Source organism: Balaenoptera physalus, assembly GCF_965194825.1.
Source record: "Balaenoptera physalus genome assembly, chromosome: 20".
In the NCBI taxonomy this organism is placed as follows: Eukaryota; Metazoa; Chordata; class Mammalia; order Artiodactyla; family Balaenopteridae; genus Balaenoptera; species Balaenoptera physalus.
Window position 1 is genome coordinate 14,674,631 of NC_138901.1, and position 13,947 is coordinate 14,688,577.

A 13,947-nucleotide genomic window follows, 5' to 3' on the forward strand; every position below is an offset into this window, starting at 1 on the left:
CCCGGGCCGTGTGCTCTCCAGCGCAACTTTGTGTCATCCAAGCGGCACCTCGGGGTCTCCAGAAGGCCCCGGGCCCTTGGGAGGCCGCCCCACCTGCCGGACCCTTCCCGCCGGTGGGCGCCAACTCGGCCTGGCGGTGGCCGCGGAGGAAGGGCAGAAAGGGCCCTGTAACCAAGGGAAAGGGAATGTCTTGCGTTTGTAATCTTCGCTTGAACTTTTCAAAATGCGAGAACTTTGGGAAACGAATGCCACTGGAAGTGGGTAAGCGTTCTTACCCTAGAGCTTGATTCTGCTTACCTGCCTTGCAGGTTTCTTGGCATTGGAGGCAGCGGGCTTCCTTTCAGGCAGCAAGACATCGTTAAGCAGGTTAAGCGGTGGGAATGGTACTCTTTTTTTCAAGACCCCATATGGGACAGCAGTGAAGCCGCTTCGAAACTTTAAACGAAAGACTGTCTCCTCACGGGAGAGCACCGTGGGGCTGTCCAAAAAGTCTTTTCATCTTTTTCTGGAGAGAAGAGCCTGGTTTACATTTATTTAACTTTCAGGCCTTCACTCAGGCTGTGGATTCGGGCATCGTGGCTGGGAGGACATTTTGTGGACAGACTTGGCTTTTTTTCCCCTTCTGGTTGGAAGAACCTAAATTAGTGAGTGGTTTAAAAAAAAAAAAAGAAACAAAACGTATTGTTCAGGATGTGGGTATGGTGCATTGGAGCAGGTTCTGTTTAATGACCTACACTGTGTACTTTTTAATATGGTGTATCAGGTACCAGGTGTCCAGGTGGAGAATTGACATGTGTATACCTGAGTGCCACAGCATGAACTCTTTGGAGGTTATGCATTTTAGGTAAATAATAGTCCGTGCTCTTGGGGTAACAAGAATTTGGAAACAGCTGAAGTAATACGAGGCCACCTTTTTCAAATTCAGGGTTATTTATTTATTTATTTAAATTAATTTATTAATTTATTTTTGACTGCGTTGGGTCTTCGCTCCTGCGCCCGGGCTCTCTCTAGTTGCAGCGAGCGGGGGCTACTCCTCGTTGCAGTGCACAGGCTTCTCATTGAGGTGACTTCTCTTTATTGCAGATCATGGACTCTAGGCACCCGGGCTTCAGTAGTTGTGGCACGTGGGCTCAGTAGTTTTGGCTCGTGGGCTCTAGAGTGCAGGCTCAGTAGTTGTGGCACGTGGGCTTAGTTACTCCACGGCATGGGATTTTCCTGGACCAGGGCTCGAACCCGTGTCCCCTCCATTGGCAGGCAGATTCCTAACCACTGTGCCACCAGGGAAATCCCAGGGTTTTTTTTAAAGGAAAATTTGTACACGCTTCACAGTAAAACTCGTGTCAGTTAAGTTTTCCTTCTGATTGAATTTTTTAAAAATCCACTTTCAAAACTGGGGTCAGGTTTTGAACTTGAACATTTCATCTTGGATTGGTTAACTGCTGCCTGGCATCTGTCCACAAATAAGAGTGTAAAGAGAGTGACCAAAACGTATGACATGGAAATCAATCATTTCATATCATCAGAGCCTTCTGTATGTTGTTTTCTTTGCCACATCTTTTCGTGTGCTATTCTGTCACTGGAGTCTAGTGTTTTAGTTATTGAACAACTTTGGCTAAAGAACCAAAAATAACTATTTAGCCTTAGTTGGGACTATAGTTTCGGTTCATGTAAATATTTCCAAATCGTATTTAGAAATCCAAACTTTTCAGAGTTCATGGTAAAAGAGTCCAACCCTTATCAAAAGGTTATGTTTTAGTGTAACTGCTTTTTAGGGCAAAGGTCAGAATTTCACTCCCAGAATTACCTACCAGTAAAAATTTCGATCCCCAAACGTAGTGGGACATATTATTTCAAAATTCTAAATGAAACGCATTGCAGAGTTTGCAGTTAAACCAGGCAGCAGTGATGTTGTGCAGAATGTACTGGCTGTAAAATCAGTCAAACCTGAGTTCTTTCTGGTCCCTTGGTAGCTGTGTCCTCAGAGTCTTAGAGACTCTGTTTCCTGATCTATGAAATGGGAACAGCTAACACACCAACAGGTGTGAAGGGACCTGGCACATCACAGATAATGTAAATTCTCCTTGCCACCCCCCAAAGGTGTTTTTACTCTAAGTCATCATTTTTCAGTGTTATACTATGCCTGAGCAAGGAATATTTTTTGATGCTGTTTCTTTTTGATTGATGAAGTAACTAGTGCAGAGGAGGCAGTATTGTGATTTTCCTTCAGTGTGTGTCTGAGCCAGACATTGACTCACCTGCAAGCTGAGACTCCAGGCTACCGGATCCAAAATGCAGTTATATCGGTGTTACTAAGCACTCAGGGCTGTCTTTTGTTAATCCAGAAGGTGCTTATTCAGTCAGTGAGTTTTTCGCCTCCTTCCTAGACCTGGATCTTGTGCCTAATGTTGGTTTGTGTTGCATCATTGCTGCCCTGTGGTCCTCATTGTACAGTGTTTGGGTGTCACTTCTCTCAAGTACCAAAGAGATCTGTGGCACGTGAGGCAGGGTACTTTCTTCAGCTAGAGGATATGCAATTTCTTTTATTCAGCTGATGTTTTGGTTTTAGAGGGGGATAAACAACTTCATGGAGAACTGCAGATCACGTGTGTACAAAAACACACGGAGACATGAGTCTTAACTAGAAATGGCCTTGCTTATCATTTATCCTGATAGTCATCACCCGCATGAATTATCCTCATAGGAGGTATCGCGTATTAATACTGCTGCCACGAGGAGAGTGAAGAGGGTGTTTCATGCAGCTCGTGTTCTCAGGACTGCTGACCCTGAAATTAGACTGTCGTTGTGCACGTGCGTTTGTTTTGTTTCATTAACTCGCCTGCCCAGGAGGCTCTCCGCAGTCATATGGCTTCTAAGAGCACAAGAAAAAATGTGTATGAGAGTGATTCTTGAGAAAGTTCGACGGTAGACCATATTCCCGAATATAAAGCCAGCGAGCTATATAAAGATTTCTTCATGTCTGAACAGAACAGTGCCATGTGCATGGGCCTGGGGGTTATAGTTATTTGCATGCCTCCGATGGCCTCTCCATTCTTCAGGTTGAAGAATCATTGGATAACTATTTCATTTTCATTGGAAACCTCTTTGGTTTGGGGAATCCACAGTAATCCTTAGGCTTAATATTGTGTGTGTTTTATAATGATCAAATGTTCTCCCTAAAGAGATGATATAGGGGAGAAAAGCCTAATGTATCATTTTGATGGATTCTGTTTTTATTATGCACGCATAACTCGGGGCCTGTAACCTAGCAATATGATTAGAGTATGAGGCTGGCTTAAAAAATAGGGACAGTGAATCGTAGTCTGTGAATAATAAACATGCTGGTTGGCTGTATTTCCCAGGGGCTGGGGATTTTTTTTTTTCCTATCTTTATCTTTACCTATACCCCATGTTTGGTTTCAGACTTTGCTGCCTCAGAGCAACACATGCTCAGAGTAAATGAGTGAGTGCACCAGACCACATACGGACTGGGAAAAGTAGAACTTAAAATGCGCCCCCCCCCCCCCCAGATACCATACAAAAACAAACAAAAAATCCCAAGGTCCTTGCTTACATGACTTTTTAAAATTTTAAGTTTCTTTTACACAGTCTCTGCATCACTTCTGATTATCTTATGATCTTTGTTCATGTACAAAGACACAGCAAGTCAAACAGTGTAAAAATGTGTTCTGTATTTTTATTTATTTAATTAATTATTTATTTAAAAAATTTTTTTGTCTGTGTTGGGTCTTTGTTGCTGCGCGTGGGCTTTCTCTAGTTGCGGGGAGCGGGGGCTACTCTTCGTTGCTGCACGCGGGCTTCTCATTGCGGTCGCTTCTCTTGTTGCGGAGCACGGGCTCTAGGTGCGCAGGCTTCAGTAGTTGTGGCACGCGGGCTCAGTAACTGTGGCTCGCGGGGTCTAGAGCACAGGCTCAGTAGTTGTGGCGCATGAGGGCTTAGTTGCCCCGCGGCACGTGGGATCTTCCCGGACCAGGGCTCGAACCCGTGTCCCCTGAATTGGCAGGCGGATGCTTAACCACTGCGCCACAAGGGAAGTCCCTGTGTTCTGTATTTTTGTTCAGTTTTTTTTTTTTTTTTTTTTCACAGAATGTCTCCTGTGACCTGTTTGGAAATGTTCTGAGTGCACCATTGTATTTGTCACTTTCAGTAGCACCTTAGTAAACCGTCATCCACTCAGAAAGCATTTGAGCCTTCTGTGCCCAGCCTCAGGTTAGGGACTGGGGTCCTAGCTGAGCAGGGTTGACGTGGTAATAAGCCATGCTCTGCCTGGTGATCACCCTACTGGGGTCATATGGGTTCTTTCCAGTTTTTCCACTATTATAAGAAATCTTTTGTGTGTTCGGTGCTTTCTGTATGATAACATGGGAAGATTTGAAAAAAAAATCTCTCAAAGTATTATCATATTTGTGGTAATAAAGAAAAAAGAAAGCATAGATAGTCTAAATTTTAAAAAAAGCACAACATATCTATAATTCTATTACCCAAACATTACCTCTATTAACATTTTAACAGCTTTATTGAGCTATAATTCACATAGCATACAATTCACCCATTTAACATATACAGTTCAATGACTTTTAATATATTCACAGAATTGTGCAGCCACCACCACTACCAATTTTATGATATTTTCGTCATCCCCAAAAGAAGCTCCATACCCATTAGCTGTCACTCCCCATTTCCCACAGACCTCCCAGCGCCTGGTAACCACTGATCTACATTTGTCTCTGTAGATTTGCCTGTTCTGGACATTACATATAAATGGAATCATGCTACATGTGGTCTTCCGTGTCTGGCTTCTTTCACTGAGTGTAATGTTTTCAAGGTTCATCCATGTTGTAGCCTGTATCAGTGCTTTGTTCCTTTTTATTGATGAATAAATATTCCATTATGTGGATATACCACATTTTGTTCATCTGTTCTTCATTTGATGGACATTTGGGTTTCCCCTTTTTGGCTGTTATGAATAATGCTGCTGTGAACATTTGGGTACAGATTTTTGAATGGCCATGGATTTTCATTTTTCTTGGGTATCTACCCAAGAGTGGGATTTCTGGGTCATGCGGTAACCCTCTGTCTAACCTTCTGAGGAACTAGCAAACTGTTTTCCAAAGCAGCTGCACTATTTTACATTCCCACCTGCAGTGTAGGAGGGTTCCAATTTCTCTACATCCTCCCCAACACTTGATATATATTTTTTTAAAGTCAAGTTAGTTTTATTGTCTTGTAACAGTCTAACATGTAAGTCTTAGCTCTGACATAAAGATGCCCAACACTTGATATTATCTGTCTTTTTTATTATAGTTATCCTAGTGGTGGTGAAGTTGTAACTCCTTAGTTTTGGTTTGCATTTCTCTGATTAGTCTACTCATATCTTTTTTTTTTTTTTTTTATTCTTGGCTGCGTTGGGTCTTCGTTGCTGTGCGCGGGCTTTCTCTAGTTGCGGCAAGCGGGGGCTACTCTTCATAGCGGTGCGCGGGCTTCTCATTGCGGTGGCTTCTCTTGTTGCGGAGCATGGGCTCTAGAGCACAGGCTCAGTAGTTGTGGCACAAGGGCTTATTTGCTCCACGGCATGTGGGATCTTCCCTGACCAGGGCTCAATCTCGTGTCCCCTGGATTGGCAGGCGGATTCTTAACCACTGAGCCACCAGGGAAGCCCTCATATCTTGATATATGTCCTTCTAGACATTTTTATGTGCACATATTTGCAGAGATAATGTTTTTCTTCCCCAAACTGGAATATAACATGGATCTTTCTGTGTCAGTAAATTTAATTCTACAACATTATTCTCACTGGCTATGTGATACCTCTGTGAAAGAGTATACCGTAATTTGACCGTCCAACCATTTAGATATTGAGGCTGTTTTTAATTTTCATTACTATAAACAATTGTGATAAACCTTACTGCTAAACTCTTGAGCCCATCTTAACTGCTTAATTATTTTCTTGGGATAAATTTCTAGAACTGGAATTTGCTTGTCATATGTACTCTTTTACAGTCCCCTCCTCCAGCCCCCAAGCAATATTAGATGTTTTAAAAAGCACAGAACTAACCTTAAATTGGTTTCATGATAGCCATTTTAAAGTAAGCTGTTTTCTTTTAGCAGGGTGGATTTTAAGTCTGAAAATGGAATGTTTAGGTTTTATTTTGCTTATATTTTGAAGACCTGAATAACCACAACAGTTTCTTTATGACACCCTATGTACCTAAAAGCTATTGAGAAAATGTTTTATTCTGATTTGTTAATAGCTTGTTTGCAGGGTCCTTTGGTCTGCAGTGGTTTCAGATCAGCTTTCTAGCAGATGTGGCTCCCATGAGCACTCTGAAATACCTCGGGATAATTCTGCGAGTTTGGTTTTAAGGGTAGCCCACCTCCTGCAGAAAAGATGATGATTATTATTTTTTTTTGGCCGTGCCGCGCAGGTTGCAGGATCTTAGTTCCCTGACCAGGGGCTGAACCTGGACCACGGCAGTGAAAGCACTGAGTCCTAACCACTGGACTGCCAGGGAATTCCCAAGATTCTTTTGGTAGTTGGTTACGAGGCCATTTAAAATTTTGACTCAAGACTGTTCGTAAATCAGAAGTTGATGCATTGTTTGTCTCTTTTGGAGGCCATAGTTCTTAAAACATATAGCTTGTCCATACAGCTGTTTTTCCTAGCAAAATGAACATACCACTTGACAATAAAGTGAAATATTTGTTGGCGTCTTGTTTTGTTTTTCCCACAAACATACCTGGACTTACTCATCCAAAAGAGTGTTGTCTCTTTCAAAGTAATAACCCCTTCAGGGTCAATGTTCATGTCAAACAAATTAGTCTTTATTTTTTATTTTTTTAACTTTTTTTTAAAACTTCATTTAATAATTCAACTTTAAAATGAAAAAAACCCTAAAAAAGCAAATATTTATTATTAAGCCTATTATCCTTACACAATTCCTTCTAGTCTCTGCTTGAATATAACTTTGACGTGGTCCACACTGAAGTTTTGATCAATACTGTTATTACCCAGCTTGATTGCACAATTTATCGAGGACACTTGGATTCTTGGTTGTTTCTAAAAACCAGTGAGAGACTTTCTACCACTTAGAGGATTCAAAAGTATATTCTTTGAAGGTAATTTCCAAAAAATTCCAGATGTATTGTGAGCAGAGGTAGCACGTATGGATAAATGTTTAGCTTCCCGTCCGAGTATGTTAGACTCCTAGAAGGGATCTTGCTGGTTTAGACCAATAAGTCTTAATATTTTCCCCGCCCCACCCCCACGTAAGGAACGGGATGCATGACCACAGTGCGAGCAGGTTAGAACCTTCAAGGGTGGTATTTTGGGGCACGTACCACCCTCACTCAGGCATCGCCCTGTCCTCCCAAGTTGAACAGTCACTGCTCTGCTGTGTTCCCAGAGCACGCAGATGAGGAAGCTGAGGCCAGACGAGACCGGTGACCTGTCCGTGGTCAGGCGCCAGTGGCAGAACTGAACCCTGAGTCTGATCCTCCTGCTTCCCTTTGAAGAGCAGCCCCTGCAGTGCTTATGTCCTGGTACATCTGTTAGAAGAAATAAGTCCAGATACCCCAGTCACACCTGAGGAGGTGGCCAAGCCATGTTGCAGTGAGAGATGGGATCTAGAGAAGGACCAGAAGAGAAGAAAGTAGGCTTTCCTGTAAGCTTGGGGAAGTGCTCAGACGACGCTCTTGTTCCTTCCAGGAGAGTCGCAGCCTCTTACCTTTTGTTTCAGTCAGAGAAAGATGCAGATTTGGGATGGAAACACTGCTTTACCCTGAGCATCTCCATCAGGGATATCAACCGAATCCTGCAATCACGGGGAGAAATACAGGTTAAGAGGCCCTTACACCAAGTTCTCAGTTTAAGCTCTTTTCTTTGCTTGAGGTCTAATAATATCCAAGCAGGTGCATGTTTTTCAGTAAGATCTTGCCCCAAAATGTTTCTGGAATAGTAAAACCGAAAGTTCATGTCTTCGAAGCCTTTAACCAAAGTTTCTTTTCCATCCTGCAGTCACAGCCTTCGGCAAGGGATCCTGAAAAGGTAGAACTCTTGAACGATCAGGCCGGGTCTGGGGTGTTCGCCTTTGCAGAGGCCCCACCTCCCACCAAGTGCTGGCACCAGGAAGTGGGTATAGAATGACAGGAGAGAGAGTAGCCTTGGGCCACAATAGAGGGACCTCAGTTAGCTCAGGTGGGTCTCGGGAGAGGGTAGGGAGGGAGAGAGGAGGAGGCCAGGAAAGTGCCCTGCATGGGGGTGGTGCACTTCTCTTGCTGGTTTGTCCTAGAGGGCAGGGACTGTGTTTTGCTTATCTTTACATCCTCTCTGGCATTTAGCACGGTGAGTCGGCCATACCCCCTGTAGTGGGCACTCAGCAAGTATTGATTGAATTTCTCTTTGAGGCTCTTGAAGACCAATAAGACAAGGAGCTCTTTTATCATCAGGCAACAGTGGGCTGTGGATTTGCTGGGGGATAAGGAAAATGTTGCTTTAGCTGTAATCTGTATTCTTTAGTGAGATCTTATCAATAGCGTTTCTTTCTACACAATGAGAGGGGTTCCAGGATACTTGCTTGGGTGGACGTGACCCCCAGTGTGTGGTGCTCTCTTGATAGGCCCCTCATATCAGTCATGAGGTTAATTTTCCCACTGCCAAACCCCAGGAGATAAATGGTCTGTGATTATTCCAAGTCAGTTTCATTTTTTACTCAGCATGATGTTTCACTCTTAAAAAATGAACCTCGATCCAGGGTTGTCCTCTTCTGTATTAAACATGATTTCCCTAGTTCGTAGACTAATTTATAGTTATCATTGAAAACCACCCCTTCCCTCAGTGGATTATTTTCCCTCTCTGTTTCAGATGAGGGAATCCTTGTTTGTCCAGGCTGCGGGAATGCTTGTCATGGAAACCGGATTTTTTTCATGCATTATCTGAACAAATAGTGCCGTCAGATCCCTCGAACCTGGCATTGTCATTAATATCCAGTTGGGTCAGAGGACTTTGTTGACCAAACTAACTCAGATCTCCTTCCTCTTAAAGCAAATGACCCGTGATTCCTGAGGGGCCTCCGGGAGTGAGAGAAACACCTGTCTGGGAGGCCACAGCTGCAACCGGGAATGTGTTACTTGAGGCAGTGCTTCTCTACCCCGGCTGACTGAGTCACCTGGGGACCTTTTAAAATACCCCGTGCCAAGGTCCCACCTCAGATGAATGAAATCAGAATCTCCAGGGGTGGAGGTCGGCATCCTTTCTTTAAAAAAGAAAAAAGTTTTTTTAAACCCCAGGTGATTCTAACGTGCAGCCAGGTTGAGGCCATCAAGTAAGTCCTGTTCCTTTGTCCTGGACACAGCCATTGTGTCCACCTGTGCCCTGTGGTGTCACAGAGCCCTGGACCAAACCAGAGCCAGCCTTTGGCTTTTTTTACGGAGAAGTTAGGACTGATACATTCTTCTAGTTAGTGGCAGAACTAGAAATAGAGAACCTAGCATTATGTGTTTTCTAGTATACTATGTTGCCCAACTTTTAAAGAACAAGTAATTCCAGACAGATGGATATTTTTTTTTTTTTGAGTACTAACTACTGAATTTGCTTTTTAAAGAATCAGCTTTAACTGCTAACTGACCTTAAATTCAAATACACTTAGTTACTGAATTATAAGATGTTTGGAATTATTTCAAGTTCCACTTACGCTTATTTATTATTTTTGCCTTCTCCGTACATTAGGAGGCCTAAGGAATCCAAACAATACTGTTTTCCAGGTTCCTTCACATACCCTGGTGGGTAAAATCATCCTTCAAGTTTGAAAGGAGCCTTCTCTAGCCAGAGTGAAGTAGCCAAGGGGAGCGGGTATGGGAGAAATTTGCGGAAGGAGTAAGTTGGACAGTTAAAGTACAAGAACGAAGCATATCAACAAAAAGGGGATTTCTTATCAGGATGAGAACATGTACGTTGGACGCAAATCGCCAGAGGGCCCAGTTTGTGATGCTCTCCTTCTGCTCTCTGTGTGAGACCTGGGTATCTGGACGGTCACCGGCCTCGCAGCCTGAAGGGTTTTTACTGCAGGTGCACTGTTGGAAGGCCGCACCGCAGAAGGCCCTGCAGGAGATGGCCGGTCCCCGTCTCAGCCGCTGCACCTCGGTTATGACTCAAAGAATCCTAAGAGCTGGTTTAGGAACAAGAGGAAACTCACTTCTAAAACTCACATGGACTGGGCTGGACCAAATCTAAACTCTGCTGGAACCATGTGGACAAAGGTCAGTAGAACTGGAAGGTCCCCCTTTGAAGTCAGCCTCTTTTTTTGGCCGACCCACACGGCTTGTGGGATCTTAGTTCCCCGACCAGGGATCGAACCCAGGTCCCCCGCTCAGTGGAAGCACGGAGTCTTAACTACTGGACCTTCAGGGAAGTGCCTGAGGTCAGCCTCTGAACGGAGCTCGGCATTTGACCGAACACCTGGGTGAACTCCGGGCCGAGGTCTGTGTTTCTCAACCGAACTCCATTCTAAAGGAAATCCCAAGCGGCAGCTCCAGTTCTGCACTCATTAAGTAGGTAGATTGGCATAGTTTGTCATTTTAGCTGTTTCGAAATGTCGTTTATAGGCACAGTCTTCTGTTTTTGTACGTGTTTTGACCCGCACGATAAAAATGTATTCTTCCAGTGAGTGGGAGTTGGGAGGTGAGGGGTTGGGTGCTGGGAGACTTTGGACAAACGCGTCGTTTCCCCTCTGTTTCCTCATCTGTAGAACAGGGCCATGGAACTAGAAAATCTCTTCAGTGGGCCTATTTCTAAATGTCTTCGAATTAGGAACCATTTAGGTTAAAGGGACGAGTCCCCCAGCTGTACTGTTTCACACTCCCTCCTCGATGGGTCGGGGAAGGTGGGAGGCTGCTCTGCTTTGAGCCGCCCAGCTCCCCAGCTCCAGAATGTAATGGAGGCCAGCTGTTCATCCATTGGTTCATCCCCCAGTTTTATTGAGTACATATTATATGCCAAGCACTGCTTGAGGGGCTTGGGACACATTAACGAACAAAACAAAGACTCCTGCCCTCGTGAAACTTCCATCTCCTTGGCGAAGACAGACAAGAAACAATAGCATGATAAATACTAAATATATAGAATGTGGGAAGGTGATAAAATCCTGTGGAAAGAAAGAAAACGTAGGGCAGAGCAAGGGAGATGGGGGCCTGGAAGTTGCCCCAGCAGTGGGCTGTGGTTTCTCCAGGCATGGCTCACTGGTCCTGCAGGGCCCAGCAGAAGCGTGGGGCCTTCCCTGACCACTGGGCCCTCCCCACACTCTGAGTGCCGTCCCATCATTAGTGTTGGGGTCACGATACTCATTTGTCCTCCAGTTGGTTTCTCATCTAATCTTCAGGCGGCCTGGAATTGACTGCTGATGTATGTTTGCAAATCCTGAGCAAAAATGAGGTATTGAGTATAACTGTTGTCAATTTTTAACAGTAACATAACAAGAGAAAGTTTAAAAATCTGTCAAGGAAACCTCAGAAGACCTTGTGACTCGGGACAGAGCCAGCAATTCTTTGATTTTTTGATGGTTCTGCTCCCAAATACACATGTGATGTGTGTGTGTGTCTGTGTGTGTGTGTGTGTGTGTGTGTGTATTTTTTTAATATTTATTTATTTATTTATTTATGGCTGCGTCGGGTCTTAGCTGCGGCACGCGGGATCTTTCGTTGCAGCACGCGGGCTCTCTAGTTGTGGCACAGAGCGCGTGGATGCTCAGTAGTTGTGGTGCACAGGCTTAGTTGCCCCGCGGCATGTGAGACCTTAGTTCCCCGACCAGGGATCAAACCCGCGTCCCCTGTATTGGAAGGCAGATTCTTAACCACTGGACCACCAGGGAAGTACATATATATATATATATATATATATATATATATATATATATAATTTTTACAAACAAAATTAAATAGTTTTTTTCTATTGTAGAAGTATTTATAAGATCTCCAGATAAATTCAAATACTGCAAGAAAGGCATAAAGCCAGGTTTAGGGAATCTGACCTCAAAGGCACCGCCTCCCTCTGAACAATCCAGTGACCTCATCCAGTCATTCTGTTAGAGTTCGTTTTCCACTTGCTCTGGTCTGGTTTTGCAAAGAAGAAAATGGTTTTCTTTACACAGAGAGATTAAGAACAAGTTTATCTGTAGTTTTGGTACTCGAACTGGGGACCAAACCACAGCCGCTTCTAAAACCAACCCTATGTCATCCTTATCTGATGGTTCAGTACTTGGAAGTCTCTGGGGCTTTTGGTGAGGGGGGCGGGGTGGGGGGAGTTCAGTCACTTACCCGATTTGTGGTTTGGAGAAGCACAGAGATCTCCCTTTCGGTTCAGGAGGTGGTTGGTTTTAGAGTCTCTGGCAAGTACGTGTACTTGAGAGTCACCCACCTCCTCCTGCATAACATCAGTCGATTTCTATGGTGTTTTTTTTCCCCACCCTGAACCTTAAAGTGAATCAGATCATTACTAATTTCCAGTGTTGCAATAGTTAAAGATAAGTGGGGACAATGGGATGTTGAAAGACCAGGATCGGGCATGACTGTGTTCAAAGGCATCAAGACTCCTAAACCCTCATTCTCGTGTGGGTTTTGAGCATGTTTTGATTGGTTGGGGGCCGGAAGAATCTACGGTAAAGCGTGAGGAGAGGTGAGGGCCTGCTAAGCCATGGGTCGTCATGCTTCTGAGCTACAGGGCACATCCAACCCGGTCTTCTTTTTTTTTTTTTTTTTTAATAAATTTATTTATTTATTTATTTTTGGCTGCATTGGGTCTTCGTTGCTACGCGCCGGCGTTCTCTAGTTGCGGCGAGCGGGGGCTACTCTTCATCATGGTGCGCGGGCTTCTCATCGCGGTGGCTTCTCTTGTGGAGCACGGGCTTCTAGGCACGCGGGCTTCAGTAGTTGTGGCACGTGGGCTCAGTAGTTGTGGCTCACGGGTTCTAGAGCGCAGGCTCAGTAGTTGTGGCGCACAGGTGCTCCACGGCATATGGGATCTTCCCGAACCAGGGCTCGAACCCATGTCCCCTGCATTGGCAGGCGGATTCTTAACCACTGCGCCACCAGGGAGGTCCCTAACCCAGTCTTCTTACTTTATAGAATCAGAAACTGATGCCCAGAGAAGTTTAATGACTTGCTCAGAGCCCAAACCAGGACACATATTCCTGTGTCCTGTCTCATTGTCTTTCAGCTTCCTTGGTCCAAAAAACATCTGTTGAGAATGAGCCAGGCTCGTGGGGATACCTTGGGGTATTTTACTTGGAGTTTAATTTTTTTTTTTTTCAGTTTTTCTTTTTTTCTTTTGGCTGTGCCACGCAGCATGTGGGATCTTAGTTCCCCAACCAAGGAACAAACCCGCACCCTCAACGGTGAAAGCGTGGAGTCCTAACCACTGGACCTCCAGGGAATTCCCTTAACTTGGAGTTTAAAGGATGATTAGCAGGTTTTGGGGTTGCATGAACACAGGACAGGCGAAGGAGTGAGCAGGAGGCCTGAGCAGGGAAGTGTGGGCTCAGAATCTTAAGGAACTGCTCTGGGCATGGCCTGGGCATGCTGCCAGGTCAGCTTCTGGAAGGCACAGTCATGGAACCTGCCATCTTTTCCCCGGTTTTGCACTGTTTCTCTGCTAGATGGTAAACTCCTTGAAGGCAGGAGTCTTATAGGCCTTGAGGCTCCAGGGCCTCGTGCAAAACAGGACCCTTCTTTCTGTGTATCTGTAGGAGAAAAGAGTCCAGTGTGGGGTGGGGTTGAAATAGGTGAACCAGCAAGTTAGTTGGACGTAGAAGAGTCGGTCAACAGGAAGAAGTGTGAACCAGGGAGTGCCTGGAAGAGACTGATAAATACTGCATGTCCTTGCCAACCTGCCTGAGGAACGTGAGCCCGTGATCTGGGACTAAACGTCGATCCCTGAGGTTA

The 13,947-nt window shown here is 44.7% G+C and overlaps 1 protein-coding gene across 7 annotated transcripts in view; it reads left to right on the top strand.

Moving 5' to 3' along the window:
- The window catches only part of ERN1 (endoplasmic reticulum to nucleus signaling 1), a 98,332-nt gene that overhangs the window by 14,997 nt on the left and 69,388 nt on the right, over positions 1 to 13,947 (top strand). For 4 of the 7 annotated variants that reach the window (XM_082441996.1, XM_082441998.1, XM_082442002.1 and 1 more), the window contains exons 3-4: positions 9,778 to 9,962; positions 10,082 to 10,272. The exons of 2 other annotated variants lie outside the window; for them this stretch is intronic. In XM_082441996.1, the coding sequence (XP_082298122.1) occupies positions 9,953 to 9,962; positions 10,082 to 10,272 (201 nt within the window). In that variant the 5' untranslated portion in view covers positions 9,778 to 9,952. Of the gene's footprint in view, positions 1 to 9,742; positions 9,963 to 10,081; positions 10,273 to 13,947 lie in introns of all 7 variants that reach the window. One more of the 7 variants, XM_082441997.1, reaches the window with a different exon arrangement.